At 38.2% G+C, this 17,316-nt stretch overlaps 1 protein-coding gene across 1 annotated transcript; it reads right to left on the bottom strand.

Moving 5' to 3' along the window:
• Nucleotides 1–959: 959 nt before the first annotated feature.
• Nucleotides 960–4,090, bottom strand: fibinb (fin bud initiation factor b). Its single transcript, XM_038701166.1, has one exon. It carries the CDS (start codon nucleotides 3,668–3,670, stop codon nucleotides 3,047–3,049), a length of 624 nt encoding a protein of 207 aa, XP_038557094.1. The 5' UTR covers nucleotides 3,671–4,090; the 3' UTR covers nucleotides 960–3,046.
• Nucleotides 4,091–17,316: the final 13,226 nt, after the last annotated feature.

Genomic DNA, 17,316 nt, shown 5'->3' with positions numbered 1-17,316 from the left:
ATATTTGTAAAGATATATTATGAAAGAGTGAGAGAATATGTCCACATCTATAACTACATACATTAACATGAATGTATACAGTATATTATGCATTTATGTATTCGTTTCAAAAGCTGAAAGAGAAATACAGTGTAGAGCCATTTATTTCCACTAAGAATGTTGGTTTAAGCACAAGTCTCATGATGGCTGTACTGTTTAAGATGTATGTTACATGTAAGTTTTTTCCTCTAGATGATGGACATCAGTTGGCACTTTTCAACACAGTATGAAGTTGTGGATATTTCCATCCATCCATCCATTGTCAACCGCTTATCCTGCGTACAGAGTCGCGGGGTTGTGGATATTTCTCACATTTTAATTCCTTTGACTCAAAGCCTCACACGATTTACTCAATCTAGACGACCAAAAGGCTTAAGTATCAAAAAAAATCTTTTCAGCATGCCGGATGCAGAATACAGGAAAAAACATGTTGTTTGTGAGGCCCACCACTCAAAATACATCAACCCAATTTCCTTACATGTCTGTTCCTCATAAATACCAACAACCAGCTTCTTCCTTCACTCACAGGAGGGCACTGCCTGTATGTATAATTCACAGCAGACCTAAAAACCTTCTAAAGAAAACATCGAGGGGAGCTCTGTAATTTTAAAGCACATGGCAATACAGTATGCAGTCTTAATGATTTTAGTGCTACTGTCGCATTATAGGGCCTGCTAAATACAAAAACCAGGGACCTCCTGGATGTTGCTCGATGGGGATTCCATGCAATGTAAGGAATGGTTTATCCATTCTATTTATTTTTGTTGACATTTGCAGCACTTGCATTTTATCTTTTTTATTTTCTCTTACTGTGTTTAGTGTTATGCACCAAAATACAAAGGAAAATTTTGTGTATATGAAAACCTAAATTGCATTATACCTAAAAATGATCATTTTTGTCATAAAACCACCATCAAGACTACACTTCAAACACAAACTCTTTATTTGACAAGACACAACACAATCCGTTAAAATCTGTTGTTACACAGATTAATGTCTGATATTAAAGTCAAACACTGAAGTCCATGAGTGCTGCCTGCAGTCTTACATCTCACCACATTCCTTAAAAGTAAACAATAATAGATATTTGCTGCTCTATTTCAAAACTTTATTTAAACAATGAATACATATTAAGGTGTTCTGTAATAAAGATATAGGCACTCACAGTATTAACTTACTTCTAATTATACACATTTACATGATTATGCTGCCTGTGCAAAACAGCACAGTAAAGGCCTTGCATTTTAAACCATGTCACAACCTTTAGCACCGGGACAGTAAAGAATTGTGCAATGTCTGCTAGCCTATAAAGCAAAAAATACAACAGATAGGTTTCCATATGTAAACATTCTTTGATGAAGAGCAACAATAGTGGTTGCTCATGTTAGGAGCTTTCTGCCAGGCTACTACACGAGGTCCACTCTGTGATCTTATCCAAAACTCAACTTTTGGGGTCAAAATGAAACCAAAGACATAGTATTAACTAATGAATATGGACACTGACACGTAAGCTTTCCACGGTGTCCAAAATTCACTCTGTTTTTCTCTCACAGAGGACTGAATGAGATGACATCTGACGACTTATGCTTTAAAAACTGACAGCTCCCCTTCTCACTTTTTTTAATTGGCTGACTCAAGTTTGAAGCCGTCGTTTACACATACACACACCCACACATACACAAACCTGTGACAGTGTACAGGTAAATTCAATGCACAAACCAAAAGTAACCATATAGAGACATTTTTGGTGTATGTATTGCTGGACAGATAATTCTAATTCAGGCCATAAATTATTTATTGGAAAATCTAAGTTATTTTGTATTTTGCTATTTTGTAAATATAGTCATGTAACCACAATTGTGTGTTTTACTGTGTGTAATGCTTGACTATTACAGTGGTCTGTAGAAGTGGGCAATATGACAATTTACACAGTCAGATGATATATAGGATATGATTATCTTGAGTTTTGCCAAATCGGTTATGGTAGTTATCTTTTTAATATCTCTGATGTACTGTAAATCACTGAGCAGGACCATGTTATGGCAATATTGGATTTTTAAATCATCTTTTGCATCAATATGATGAAGTACTTTGATTTGTTAGGCATTTAATTGGCTGGATCAGCCAAACAGACATTCCTTTCTGAATTGGCTTTTTTCAGAAAATGCATCACAATACTACCATGTATCATGACATATGTGAAGAGGATATTCATATTGTCCAAGTATGATTGTTGGTGTCAGATACAGTCCAACAGACTTTATCAAATTTCAAAGCACCACATTTTCTTACTTCACTAGTAGTGCCTCACCATGGTGATCGTTATGGTTTTAAATGCCCACTTTTTAAAATATCCCTCTCACAGATTTCTGCCATGAATGCAGTGGAAGTAAATGGAACAGTCTGTGTTTCTTGTAGCATTTCATTGAGCACAATATAAATTAAATGTATCTGTAAGGTCTTAAAAGATTTAAAAACATGGTCCCTCTACAAAAGAGGACCATGAGATCTGGTAGTAATGCAGGACCATCATAGTTGATATTGTACTTTAATAGTGTAAATTTGCAAATAACCAAATTACCAAAGCAAACTTTTATGTCTTATAGCAGTTGTGAGCAACTGAGACAGATTTTCCTTCCAAACTGCTCAGGTCTGTTTTATTTGATTAATTTTCAGCAACAACAAAAAGGTGAATTGTCAAGTATTTAAAGAAAAAAAGCAAAGATGAGAGACAAGTCTCATGTGACCTCAGTTTATACAGTAGCCTATCTTTTGACCCACTGGAGGGATCTGACCCAGAAGTTGGTATCCATTGCGTATTGCTCTAGAGTTAAAGAAAATGTGTTTTACTAACTTAATTTTAGCTTTGGTAGCCTATTATCCCTGATATAATATTGCTCAAATTTGTCGCCCCTGCCTCTGTCTCGCAGTCACACTACACCATTAAATTGTTTTAAAAATAATAAAAATAGTAGGCTACTGTGAGACCTGTAGGAACTATTTTCTTTCAAAACTTCATATATTCGTTCTTCAGTCTGCTCAGTCTCGTGCCGTGGCTGCGGATGATCAGAGACAGGAGCTCGTGTTTGTCTTTCAGTCCCAGAGAAATGTCCAACGTGTCCTTCAGGACGTCCCGCGTGTGCACTATCATGTTCAGAAAGTCGTCGTTGAGCCGGTGCTCCTCCTTCAGCTCACTCTCCTGGCTCTGTTTGAATTTCACCTCCAGCTCCAGCAGGGATTTCTCAGAGTTTGTAAACGCCTCGCTTATCTGAGCCGTCTCCTTCCGCAAGTATTTCCCGTAGCTGTCCTCTCCGTCCAGGTCGTACGAGATGCTTTTCCCGATCCCCTCCAGCACCCTGGCCGAGTCCTCAATCTGCCTCTTGATGATGGTGAAATCATCCCGTATGACGGCGTCCTGGTCCTCAGAGAGACCGCACTTTCGCTCGTCGGTCATTTTAAAAAGCATCTGGCATTTCTCCGGGTCGTCGTTGTCCTCGTACTCACCGTCCGGCACGAAATAATGGTGAAAAGTGCCGTTAGACATCTCCGGATGTAAAGGTCCGGTGAAAAAACCTCCAGACGTCGGCAGTGATATCATCCCGGCACACAGGAGCAAGTGAAGAAAAGCCATGATTCCCCACTTGTCCCAAACACACTCACGAAATAGGCCTACGGAATATTTTGAGTTTTAAACGATAGTGCAGCGTAAGTATAAGCCTAATAGACTATCTCACTCCAACCCGGCGTAGAAACACAAACATGTCAATCAGGTTTAAACGTCCGAACTGCGCAGTTAGTTGAGGCTTTGTTGTAGCATTCACGGCCCCCTCAATGTCCTCTTTGTCCAAACAGTTTTTCAATGTATCTTCCTTCTGTTGGTGAACAGGACAGTAATGTATTTCAGCGTGGAAACAAGTTGTAGCCAACACCCGACTTCGCTTGGTGCCTCGAACGCAACATCTGGATGTCTCAAGTGCCGCGCATCGGTTTTTGGCTAATAATACCTCTCTGCTACTCTCAAATTACAGCCCCTCCGCCACTTAAAAGGCTGCATTCAGTCTGAAGGAGGCTACCAGCGGGGCCGAGCTGAGCCCCACTGAAACCAGGAAAGACCAAGTTTGTGTTAATTCACACAACCGTGACAAGTTGGCTTAGATGGTAAAAAAAAAAGTTATTAATTAGACCATTGAGAAATTCACAAGGGACCACAAAATACCTATAAAACCTGAAACCAGTGGTGGAATGTAAGAACTAAAGTAGGCAATGTACAATTTTGAGGGACCTACTAGCCTTCTTTGCTTGAGTTTTCCACTGTATGATACTTTATACTTTTATTCCACTACATGTCTACTTTTTACTCCACTACATTTATTTCAAATTAATACGCAGTATGATCAACTAATAAATTACGAGTTGAAATCAGCACAGTCTTTGCCAGCTGCAAAACTGAAGTGATTACACATGAATGCATTACTATTTATAGGCTAATCCAATAATATAGCCTATTCATTACTCTGAAATAGGCTATTCTGAATAATGAGTGCTTTTACTTTTACATTCAAGTACATTTTGATGCTAATACTTTTGTACTTTGACTTAACATTTTGAATGCAGGACTTTTGCTTGAAACACAGTTATTTCTGTGTTCTTTATAAAAGATCAGAGTAACCTACTCCTTCCACAACTGAACCTAATCCAACAGTCCTTTAATTATAGCCTTTTATAAAACTTTAATACCTGATGACATACATGTGGATTCAACTGTAAGCTGTAATTTATGAGACTTTTGTTTTGTTGTTTTATTGGATCAGATTATTACATTATTTGATTGAGTTACATTAATAAAATTAATTTCTAATAGTTGTGCTTCCCCAAGAATAAGGTGGAAAAAATAATAAAAATAGTACAATGTAGTCGACCATTAACATGTAATACCAATAATAGCCCTAGGTGAAGGAGGCTGTCCACCATTTATCCTTAGTCGAGGATGTGCTCCCCGCGGACGATGTGTGAAAATTCATAGCAGTCCCGACAGCGGTGGCCACAGATGTTACACTCAAAAGGATGGCGAAAACTGTGGCAGCCCGCGTGGATGGTAAACATGAAATGGTCCAGGAAACGCACACAACGAAAAGAGTATGTAGCTCAAGGTTTTTTAGTTTCACTCCCTAAAACTGAGGTGGGCAAAATATTAGAGACAACTCTTAATATAAAGTAGTCAATATGTAAATATGCCAAAAGAAACATCCTCAGAATTACCAGTTAAAAATGATAAATGACAAAATGCTAAAAAGAAAATGACAAACGTAGAATTTGAACTTTTCTCCTCCTGTCCCTGTTGGAAGATCAGTTTCATGGAATAGCACATTCTAGCATCAAATTGATGCCTCTAATCAGTGGTAGAATTTAATTAAGTACCTTTACCCAAGTACTGTACTTAAGTGCAGTTCTTAGGTATTTCAATTTAAGTTACTTTATACCTTTACTCCCCTACATTTTAGTGGCAATTATTGTACTTTTTACTCCGCTACATTTATCTGTCAGCTATGGTTTCTACTTTACATATTTATACATACATAAGATTTGCAAAATATGACACTGTTATAGATTAAACTGCCCAACAGTATATCAAGTAGTAAAATTAGTTCCACCTCAAACCTGCTACATCATTAAAATTCTGCTTTTACAGGTTTAAGCATCAATAACAATCATCCGATACTATAATGTGTAATGACACCTCCAATAGGGGTCATTCTGTACTTTTACTTGTGATACTTTAAGTACATTTTGCTGATAATAATTTTGTGTTTACATAACATTTTGAATGCTGGGATTCTAATTTACGTTTGCTCCCAGGGCTCAGTGAGGAATATTTTTTTGAGGACTATGAATTTGTTTTTGAGGACTACTTTGCGTTACCTCGCAATACTTTTGCACATTCCCAATGTGCTATTGGACCGCATGAAACGGCATTTCGTTATTATTCGGTATGTGGATCAAGACCTTGCAACTCACATTATGCAATACTGTCCACTCCCTAGCCTATAGGCTAAATGTTCATGCTGCTACGGCAAGGTATTGCGAGGGAACGCAAAACATATTGCGAGCGAATGCAAAAGTATTGCGAGGGAACGCAAAAGTATTGCGAGCGAATGCAAAAGTATTGCGAGGGAATGCAAAAGTATTGCGAGGGAACGCAAAAGTATTGCGAGCGAATGCAAAAGTATTGCGAGGGAACGCAAAACATATTGCGAGCGAATGCAAAAGTATTGCGAGGGAACGCAAAAGTATTGCGAGGGAATGCAAAAGTATTGCGAGGGAATGCAAAAGTATTGCGAGGGAACGCAAAAGTATTGCGAGCGAATGCAAAAGTATTGCGAGGGAATGCAAAAGTATTGCAAGGTAACGCAAAGTAGTCAGTGTTTTAACACTTTTACTTTAACAGTGTAAAAGTCATAATGTTGTAAACCACATGGCTGGCTGGTATAGTTGGTAGCATATAGACTGCAAGTTGAATTCAGGAGGTATGTTCTCTGAGCTGCCTTTAACATAATGATCACCTGTTTTTTAGTCACCTGCTGGCATCAAATGACAAGTTCAGTTTTGTTCAAAGGAAGTAAAAATACATGTGATGGTTACTTGAGTAGCGACAGCTGAAAAGCTTTGTTAAACCTATAATTTGTCTCGATTTTTACTATACTGGGCTGATTACAACTGCACTTACTTGGGAAAGAAAAGAAATGTTGTGAAATGTGTTCCAGTAATAAAACAGTATGCCAGCAGTGTTTAAATTAGAAGACACTTTTTAAAATGTTGATCCAAGAAATGCCATTCAAATCACATGACAGCGTTTTTTTCAGTAAGCTTAAGCCAACACAGTCCCAAATGCAATGCCCCAAGGGAAGAATAGTTGTTTTTAAATGTGATCTAATATCTCAAGAATGAACATGTTAAGAGTGATCTAATTTGCTAAACCCACAGTTCCACTCATTGTGTGCATATCTTTCCAGTGGAAACAGCAGACGTTACACCATTACCTTCCTCTGAGGGGTCCAGCTCTCACTTTTCCACTGCATGAGTGCTTATTCGGGGTTGTGACCTGCATAAATGAAGTGTGAGCAGAACAAGTTTTAAGTGGGAAACTCATTGTAAAAAGTTGGTTTATATCTCCAATTATTTATAAGATAAAATATCCTATTATAATTCAAAAATGGAATGATTGACTATGTTAAATAAGCCTTACATAAAGCAGGGTCTGCAATGTGCATCGGTCAGATTTATGATTTATGGAGAAATGCCTCTCTGCTCATCATGTCTATATCTCACCTCAATAATAACACAGAAAATGAAAGAACAGATTTGATGTTTGTCACTCAAAGTTTACAATTACAAATTGTATGTTCTACTCCAACCATAATAAAATGTATTGGCATGTGTGTAACTCCACTTTTATTAGAAACCTTCAGCGCTAACTCCACTAAAAAGGGAATATACTGTCAGGGACCAGAGTGGCAGCCTAGAGAAGCATAACATTGGCTGCCCTGTGACATTATTCTGCAGAGGGAATTTCAATGTGGTGTCAGAACAAAAAAAAAGAAAATGGAAAATGAAGTCATGTTATGGGTTCAGGGTGTGTCACTCTGTTTTGATCTGAAGTATTTTGTGGCACACAACATTTACATTAAATCATTTTGAAGACAAGAATTACTCCTCCTACTCACATAGGACAGTCAACAACAACAAAAAAGCCCAGCGAGGAGTTCTTGGTGACCTCCCTCTTTTTGCACTAAAGCTGAAACACAAAACACAATCCAGAGATTTTCTTTCTCATACCAACATTTAACACCCTAATTTGTGATAAAGTGCCTCCAACTTTAAGCTAAATTGACCAAACTGGTATTAGATTGTTTGGCAAACCTCTGCTTCCCAAACTGAGTTTGAGCAATCAGGCTCAAAGAGGGCTTCCTGTGATTGCAGAACAGTTTACTTTAAATGTTTGGGACCAGCTTGAGACTTGACTTCTTGCAATGACTTGTATTATATTATTGGAAAACTTGTTACTGGATTCATATATTTAAGACAGCATGATCATTAATGGATCCAGCTGTTGTTACAGTTCTGGAAGATACTGTGGGTCAAAAAGCAAACAAGTCCAAATGGGAGCAGGCAGACGGATAAAAGAGGCAGAGATCAAAACTTACAAGCAGGCAACAGAAAAAGATGACTGCAGCACAAAGGCATGAAGCTTTATTTATATAATAAGTGGTTGATTATGAGGGACAGGTGAGCTGGCTGGTGAAGATCAGGTAGAACTGTGGCCTCCAAATATACAGTACCTTTCTGACATTGTGTCATCTAAACTTGGGCATTATCAACTTCATGAAGGTGAAATTTATTGCAGTGCCAACAGTGCTGGCCTGAATTTCACTGTACACTTACAACTGACAATCTCCTATAAAATGTATTTGGCTGCACTTCTTACAACATTGCTTATTTGAGCCCTTATGTCACAGTTGGCTTCAAATTATATCCAGACACCATACTTTGTAACACTCTCACAAAACCCTCTGGCAGTGTGCTTTGCTGCTCCAAGCCAAAGAAATGATGACCCAGCATACCAAGTGACTACAGGATGGTGCCAGTGACATCATACATCATGTGGATTTTTAAGAGTCTGTTTGTGCAGCAACCCATATGCTGTAAAATGTAACACATAGTGAAATTCCAATATTCATTCTTATCCTTTTTCATTATCAGTTGTTTCTCCTAGTCAGCAAATGTATTGTATTTCCTGACATATTGTGGGCCGAGGAGGATTTAGATAGTACAGCAGGAAGACAGCCAATGCTGAAGATGCATGGCCTTGTCTGAGGAGCCTCAAACTATGTATATGGAAAGCCAAATGTCTTTTGTATCTGTAAAGTCGACTTTCCTATATATTTTTTCTGTATAAAACTGTCTCTCTGCTCTGGTGAGACAGAGCTAGAGCGTAAGTCTGAGATTCTCTCTTCTTAACATCTGTAATACATGATGGTCATCCTGTAGTACAGTCTTTTATGTGAGTGTAACTAACGGCATCTCTGGACCCTTTCCAGCCATGCCAGGCTTATGTAACTATAGTATGCAGAACAAATCATATACTTTATTCCCATATGAACAGATGTGTTAGCATAGTGATGATTGTGGTTTTTGATTTTTCCAGGTCTCCAGCCACAATCCAGCTATGCAAATGTGGGTGGACATCTCAGACAGGCAGCGATGTCCACAACATGATATACTGCAGAGCACATATAGTCTTTTAAGCCATGTTCCTGCTCAGCAAACTAGAAAAACACTCTGGCAGAGTACATGCACTGCAACAAAAGAGCTGTTTTAACCATGGCTATGCACATATGGTCCCCATAGGTTGAATCCTACTAACTTTAGTGATTACCTTTAGTGATTTTCTTCTAGGGCCGTCATTAGGCCTATATTTAGATTTCTTCAATATTTTCAAATATGACAAAATGCCTGCAGAACTAATGATCTTCCCATCAGCCTCAGCTGTACTTTGTGTTTAATGCTGATAAATATTAGCTTAACTAAGATAGTGAACATGGCAAACATTAAACCTGCTAACAATAAGAATAGTTAGCATGCTGAATTTAACATTTAGCTCAAAGCATTGCTGTGCCACTAGTATGACTCAGTCTTGTAACATTTAACATGTTGAATTATAGAAGAACAAATCTACCTCAGTACGTTGAGTCAATGTAAACAATAGGACACAGTTGAAGATTTTCTTTAGTAGCAAACATGACTTACATTCATTTTTTTCTTTGCATTTAACCTTTCCATGTAATTTTTGATAAATATACATATATATAATTATGCCTACTTTATAATATAATTACCTACTGTATATACATGTATTGCACATTTATCCTTTTGTCAATATTAATTCATTACACATCTGCCTTTTAAAATTTTTTTATTTGTATTTCTGATTCCTTAATGTTTTTTATTGTCATATTTGTTTATTGAATATTTGGAACATTTTGTGTGATGTTGTACAGTGTGAATTTTGGGAATCAGAAGAAGGTATTATTAAAGGTATTATATCTTAGTTTCCATAGTGTTAGCATACATGTTTATTTCATGTATCTCATGTTTAAGATTCTTGCAATTCTAATATATTTTGCAATGGTAACTGCTGTTTGTATTGTGTTTACTTCTGCCAAATTTATTCCATCCATACTCCATATCCAATTTCTTTCCATTCCTTGTGTCTATCTTCTCCTGGTCCAGCAACCCAGGCTCCCAGTATGCCCCTCTACTCTAATGAAGTTATTTCATTTCAGCTTGAGATAATGGCCCAAGAAGAAATCCATTTGTCTGCACACTCAATGTCTGTGTCATTACAAAATACATTCAGAATGGCTGGTAATTCAGTTTCACTCTGGAAAATTGTGTAAGATATGTAATGTGTTCTTTTGACTGTGGTTCTACTGTGTATTAGCCTCATGTGAAGTTCGGTCCTGATGTGCTAATGTGGATCCATTTTTTATCTCTTCCTCAGCAATGGTTATAAGACATTTCCACTCTGGGGATGTTTATTGCAAAATTAACTTTAACTGTATGATGCATGGTGGTCCAGTGGATGGCACTGTGGCCTCACAGCAAGAAGGTCATGGGTTCAAATCCTGGTCGTCCCGTCTGTGTGGAGTTTGCATGTTGTCTGTGTGGGTGTGCTCCGGTTTCCCCCACCATCAAAAAGCATGTTAGGTACTCCAGACTAGACACTGATTTATACATCTGGAGCTGGTCCCTGGGTGCTGCACAGTGGCTGCCCACTGCTCCCTTGAGGGATGGATTAAATGCAGAGAATGAATTTCACAACATGTATGTGACAATAAAGGTATCTTTTTCTTCCTTTCATTAATTAACATGGTTTGTGATTGCTAACCCTGACAGTTCTCCTTGCTTAATATAATGCTTATACAATACAATGTGTTATTACTGGTCACAGGCTCCAAACACATAGGGGGCAGAATTTCACCTTGTGCAAGAATTGCATGACTTACTTACTTACATGATTTATTTACAGTTAGACACGTGTAATAAACCTTGCAGTTTCCTCAAAAACGTATAGTATGCTTTCCACAATTCAAATCTTGCCTCATCTCACAACAAAATGCCAAGTGGTTACAATATGGTGAATCGATCAATATTTTTTCAGTCGGTCTACTAATGGGTCAATAAATGATGACATACACAACAATAAATGAAAAAAAAAAAACTAACTCTAACTTCAACTAACGGCAGGGCAAGAAAAGCAAAATATGACCAAAATGGTCAAAATAACACTGCTAACTTATAAGCTTCACACGTGGCGACAGCCTACAATTATAGCTTGCTTAGATCAGTTTTAGCAAGACCATAGTGGCAAGAAAACTGCCACATCAAAACTGTATATTGGCGCGATTTGTTTTTTGAATGGTTTGTGTTGTGATTTGTTGCACTAAAGATATGTTTTACTAAGTAGCCAACATTCAATGTTACTTACTAGTCTAACAGAGACATTGTGAGTTCAGCAACACATCGCATCTCTTTACTCGCCAAGAGCTGCCTCCAGCGGTGGAAAGCGTAGTTTTGTGGGACCTTCAGCCATCTTTATGTTTCTGTGACAGTAACCAGGGGCTTCATCAATGCTGTACCATCAAGTGATTGACAGTCACTTGGGGAAGCTCTACTTCTTGGTTCTCTCATGTTGGACTGAGGGCAAACTGGATGCTACAGTGACTTTCTATTGCTCTTCGAGGCACAGATGGTATTACAACACAGGACGGGCTAGCTGGCTCACTTCATTAGATATCTCTGTAACACAATACACAGAGGTTTTTGACATAGCGTCAGAACCTTTTACTTCTTCACACTCTGCTGATGTTAGTTCATTTTCTTGTTGTTTTAAACAAAAATTCTGACCATAGCTTTGCACTTTTAACTCTTAGTCCAACCCTTTCTTTAAGTTGTAACTTCTGAGGCATTTTATGAATCAAAAGTTGAAAAGAGTGTTTTATGTTGCATTTTTTTGATGTCCGATATTTGGATTTTTATTTGAAATCTTAAAAAACATGGCAGTCTGAGTGCTATTGAGTGCTTTTGCCTGAAAGTTTCCAAGTCCTTGTCTGTTTCAAATCATGATCTTCCCTATGGCCACTGGCAGGCTCCAGCTGTTGCTTTTCAGGCTAGCTCATATCCTTTGACTCACTGTGTAAAATAGAGACCGTTATGACTAAAAGACAGCAAAGCACGTACTTGTACTGGCACTGTGTCCGTGCACATGTGTGGCTTGATTGATCATTGACAAACAGGGAATACTCCACCACAGTGAACCTCATGTGAACTTGTCTTTAAGCCAGAAAAGAACTGAATTTAGGACAGTGGGTGTTTTCTCATTATTTCTGTGGAGACCAAAAGAAATTAAATCAAGGTTTCTGTTTGTTGCACTCGCCATACCTAACCAATAACATTTATTTGCTAATCCTCTGATGCCAAAAATGATTCACCAGCATAAAACTGCAATGAAACACAGTCACTGGACTTCATTTATATGCTCTACAGGAGCAATGACTTCATTCTGAACACACAATTGCACATTTTGTTCTTAATGAGATCAAGAGATCAACAGCTGCCTACAGTAGCTAGCTTAGCATTCAAGCAAAAGTTTGACATTTAGGGAAATATGCTTGTTTGCATTCTGGTGAAGCATTAGATGAGAATATTGATCCCAATCTCACGTCAGTAGGGTAGCCAGTTAGCTTGGCTTAACACAAAGTCTGGAAACATGGAATCAGCTAGAGTGGCTCTGTAAAATGGCAACAAAATCTATTTGTTTAATCCGTACAAAAACCTAAATTTAAAAACAACAATTCACCATTTTACAGGGGTTTATGTACAGAAGTATTTCTTGGCTCTGAGTGGTTGTCAGGCAGCAGCGTCCCCAGGATCAGTCACAACCAAGAAAAGCTCTGAGATGTAACCTTTTGTATAAACAGCAAAATGTTGTTTTTATACTTACATTTATCCATTTGGCTGATGCTTTTATTCAAAGTGACTTACAATTGCTATTTATGTCAGAGGGTGCATGAGTCACAGTGGGGAGTTGAACCCAGGTCTCTCACACCAAAGGCATGTATCTTATCCATTGCACCATCACCACCCCCACCATTCCCACCACTACTTGTTTTTATTGTGTGAGTTAATCAAACAAGATATAAACGAGCTTCAAAGATTCTGGTAGATGGATTTTGTTAATGCTGGGCAGAGCCAGGCTAGCTGTTTCCTTCTGTTTCCAGTCTTTGTGCTAGGCTGGCAACAGGCTGTTGACAGTAGCAATATATTAAATGGAAAAATATCAGAATGGTATTGATCTAACTCTTTGCCAGAAAACAAAGAAGCGTATTTCCAAAAGCAATGAACTAGTCCTTTAAAACAAGCTTGACATGGACCTCCATGGGCACATTAGGTATTACTGTATGTACACATTACAGCATGAGTCTGCATCCTTCACTCTAGGGCAGTTTCAGTATCACAATATGATGCTAAAATTACTTCAAAACTTGAGGCAGAAATTGCTTTGACATGAATTTGACAGCAGGGTGTATCTACAGCTTGTGATAAATGATGCTGTGCTTTGACAGCCATGAAATCTTTATCTCAACCATCAAGGCTTTTTAGAATGATATGCTTTATTTTTTGTATTTTATATTATATTACACCACAACTTACTCATATTACAAGTCCAGAAACAAAACCAATTTAAAGCAATTACCAGCCATAACACATCATTTATACCTTATCTGCAGTTACATTACTTACAATTATTACAAAATAATTAATTTCATTTGCATTTTCATCTCCATTCACACTTTTGCAGAGCAGCAGTTTTATCTGCGAGTGACACAGGGTTGTTTTTCTGATGATGTATTTGAGAGAGAAAATATATCACACCAAAATTAACTGGGGAGCAAAGTGAATGGAAACCGGAAGCTTGTTGATAGCTCCAGTACTGCTCAGCATACTGGACTATAAATTTAATAAGACAACTGCATTTTACAAAGACAAATCTACTCAATTAACAGAGACTTTGAAGCTTGGCTGCAGTTGAAGTCCTGCGTCACTCATCTTCCTTTGAATGATCAGAGAAATTCTGACGTATTCTGTCCAATGGTGACTTCAACAATTTAACTACACAATTACTGCTATAAAAGACCAATGAGTGAAGGGACCTTTACTGAGACTTTGTATGAAGGAACTTTTGAAGTTAAGTTGGTAGCAGCTTTGATATAAATCCCCAGTAGCTAAATTGATGTCTTAATTTTAATATAGTTCATTTGTTGCATAATATCCTCAGTTTCTCTAATGATTCTTGTTAATGTGAAGGGAATCCACTGAAAAATATGTGCACTGGAATTCTTAGAGCAAATATTACTCAGAAATGTAGTAACACAAATAGACACATTTGTTTCCAAGATGAAAGAAGACAAGATTGAATGCAGAATGAATATATACTGTAAAGGCTATTAAAAATATAACAATAATGATACAGACAAGACAACAGACAACTTCAAGCATAGAGAAGACCTGATATGTGACCTCTTTCCATCTCAAAACCACAGCCTATAACACAAGGAGAACTACAATCATTAAATGATAATGCCTTGCATATGCAGGAGTGGCGTCATTTGGTACATGTCTCATTCAGTAGATAATGACTTCAGGGACTATGTGGTATTTGAACTTGGGAAGCATAAATAATGCACTGCTTCATTCATACCACAGGAAATTTTGAAAAATAAACATACACAGCAGCCAGTTAATTTTGCACAACTCAATTTTATGATGCAGTCCTGATGAAAACATTTACCAGTGAGTCTCAAGAGCCAAATTTGCTGATTGCGGTTTGATGCATACCAGCGGGATTGGCAAGGGTCTAACTTTGCAAAAGTCACTAAGAGGGTTGTTTTTAAGTCAATGTTGAAGGCAGTTAATAACAACGATTGAATTATGTCTCCAAAAACAACAGACACATCTGAAAGCTCTTCACTGTAGCTTCACTGAAAGATTTCATGAAAGCTAAGTGATTGTCTTATTTGACATGTCTTACCATTTAACAGGATGTTATGTAACGACTTCCCTTCAAAGTTAAAGAAACAACGCACTAAAAGCCCATTAGAATAGAAACTTTTGTTTACTTTATGCTGACATTATTTGTGAAATGATAAGCAAAGTCTTCAAGGCACTGGTGCTATATAGGGTACAACTCAACATCTGAAAGATATTTTTGAATTCCTGTACTCTCCCAGTACATTGCCATTGTTTAAGAGAGTATGAAGGACAGCACCTTGCCCAAGAGCATATCCTCAGCCACAATGAGTTTCAAATGTTAGTTAATGAGTGGACTGAGAGGAAAAATCTGGAGGTGCGCTCAAGATAATAATTTCACTCTGCACAAACTGCTGACAGGACCACAGCAGGTTTATAGTGTAGTATATGGTTAAAGTTTTGCAGAAGAAGCGTTCTGTGTTTGATTTCAGTGATTCCTCCATGTCAAAATGGGATTCCCTCAGCCCTATGAGGTTGGGAAACTAATGAAAAAATTTAGTTATGCAATTTAATAAATTTATGAGAATTGATATTCATAAAATCAAACCAGATTCCTCGTTTCAGGGCACCACCGGAGTTGTTACAATCCTAGAGTCTCCGGACCTCTAGGTAGTTTTAATAATTATACAATTATTACTACTGATCAGTTTGTTCATAATCGCTCCATTATCTTAAATCAGTCAGTCAGTCTCATATCTAAAGGGTCAATTCTCTCGGCAGGGACGTAGAAATAGGCAATCATAGGCACACACAGCTCTTGATTATATTACAGTGAATTTATTCTCTAACTAATGTGATAAGAAGATGGTTGGATACAGGGAACATAAACATTTGCTGAACAATGAGCCTGGAGGTTCGATTGTGGGAAGCATTTGACTCATACGGCATAGAATGAAAGTAAACTAATGCTATGATTTTAGGAGTTAAGAGGGGACAGGGTCGACAGCCTGCTTTTGGCCTGTTGCACGGGTCCCACACTAGCTGCCCGATCCTGGCTTTTTCATAGGGATTCTCTGGGGTTCTCCGTGTCTGATTGAAAACGCCTCCTCCGTCTGGCAATTCGGCTGTTTTCAGGTTTCCTTCGTTGTAGCTGGCGAGACCACGTGGCTTGGTCTGACCTCGGTGAAGTTGGCTCGACGAAAAAGGCTTAAAATGGAACTTGCTTGTTCCTGAATTAGTCCAGTGTAACTTAACGGACTAATAACTTTAACAAACGAAAAAAAGAAAGAAATAGAAAAGAAATAAAGAAAATAAAACAAACTGAAGGGCAGATCGATGTCGTGGCACTTCAGGTGTGTAGCTTCAGGCGAAACACAAGCTGGTCTACTCTGAGGGCGTTGCCTGGCGAGGCACACCACACGCGTGCCGAAGCGTCCAGCGAGCAGAGCAGAGTGGAAGACAGCCAACAGCGAAGAGAAGAGCCCGAAGCAAGGTCGCGTGTCGCCTGGGGCGTGGTTCCCCAGGGGGCGTCTCAGGTTTCCCAAGGGACTGCCTTTCTAAACTTAATGTTTAAAAGAAATATATTTGCATGTCTTATAATCAAATATTTTCCACAATTGAACCTCAACGGTCAAACGGTTGTACTGTTCTAGGCATTTGGTAACAGGAAACAATTGTCACATTATTGGTCAGGATATTTATACATTTAACGGCATTTCTGACGAGGGCATGTAATACTTATTTCGTCCACTTGGGGGAGATCAGGTTACATGAGGAAAGCTTGGATTACATTAGATGAAGGAGTGTCTTGCTGAAAATAAAAACACTGCACAAGTAACTTTCTTTTCAGCACCAATATCAACAACAGATAGCAACAACAGTTAACATAACTACTCAAATAGAGGCAAACGTAATCAGGTAACTATAGATTTAATTAAACTTAATTAAATGCTTTGAGTCTTTGGAGACTGCAGTCTTTGCACTGAAAGTTCGGCTGTCCTGGATTATGTCACACTTAGGTGAGACAAGGAGTATCCCTTTGATGGTAATAAAACATAGAGCAAAGTCAGTCACGGAAACGTGTGTGTGTGGGGGGCAGTTTTGATAGGCTGTTCAGGGAAATGCCAATGGCTGGTTCGTGTCCCTTTGTCAGTTTAACAGTCAGGCCCCGCGTTATCAGCTTCGGAATCA

Source organism: Micropterus salmoides, unplaced genomic scaffold (genome assembly GCF_014851395.1).
Source record: "Micropterus salmoides isolate LMB-PRFRI ecotype aquatic unplaced genomic scaffold, ASM1485139v1 Ms_hic_scaffold_6, whole genome shotgun sequence".
In the NCBI taxonomy this organism is placed as follows: Eukaryota; Metazoa; Chordata; class Actinopteri; order Centrarchiformes; family Centrarchidae; genus Micropterus; species Micropterus salmoides.
Note: the sequence above shows the minus strand (reverse complement) of the source record. Positions and strands in the feature narration are given on the sequence as shown.

What these genes read in the sequence shown, in the direction of transcription:
- fibinb (XM_038701166.1), bottom strand. Translation starts at nt 3,670, where the DNA reads ATGGCTTTTCTTCACTTGCTCCTGTGTGCCGGGATGATATCACTGCCG.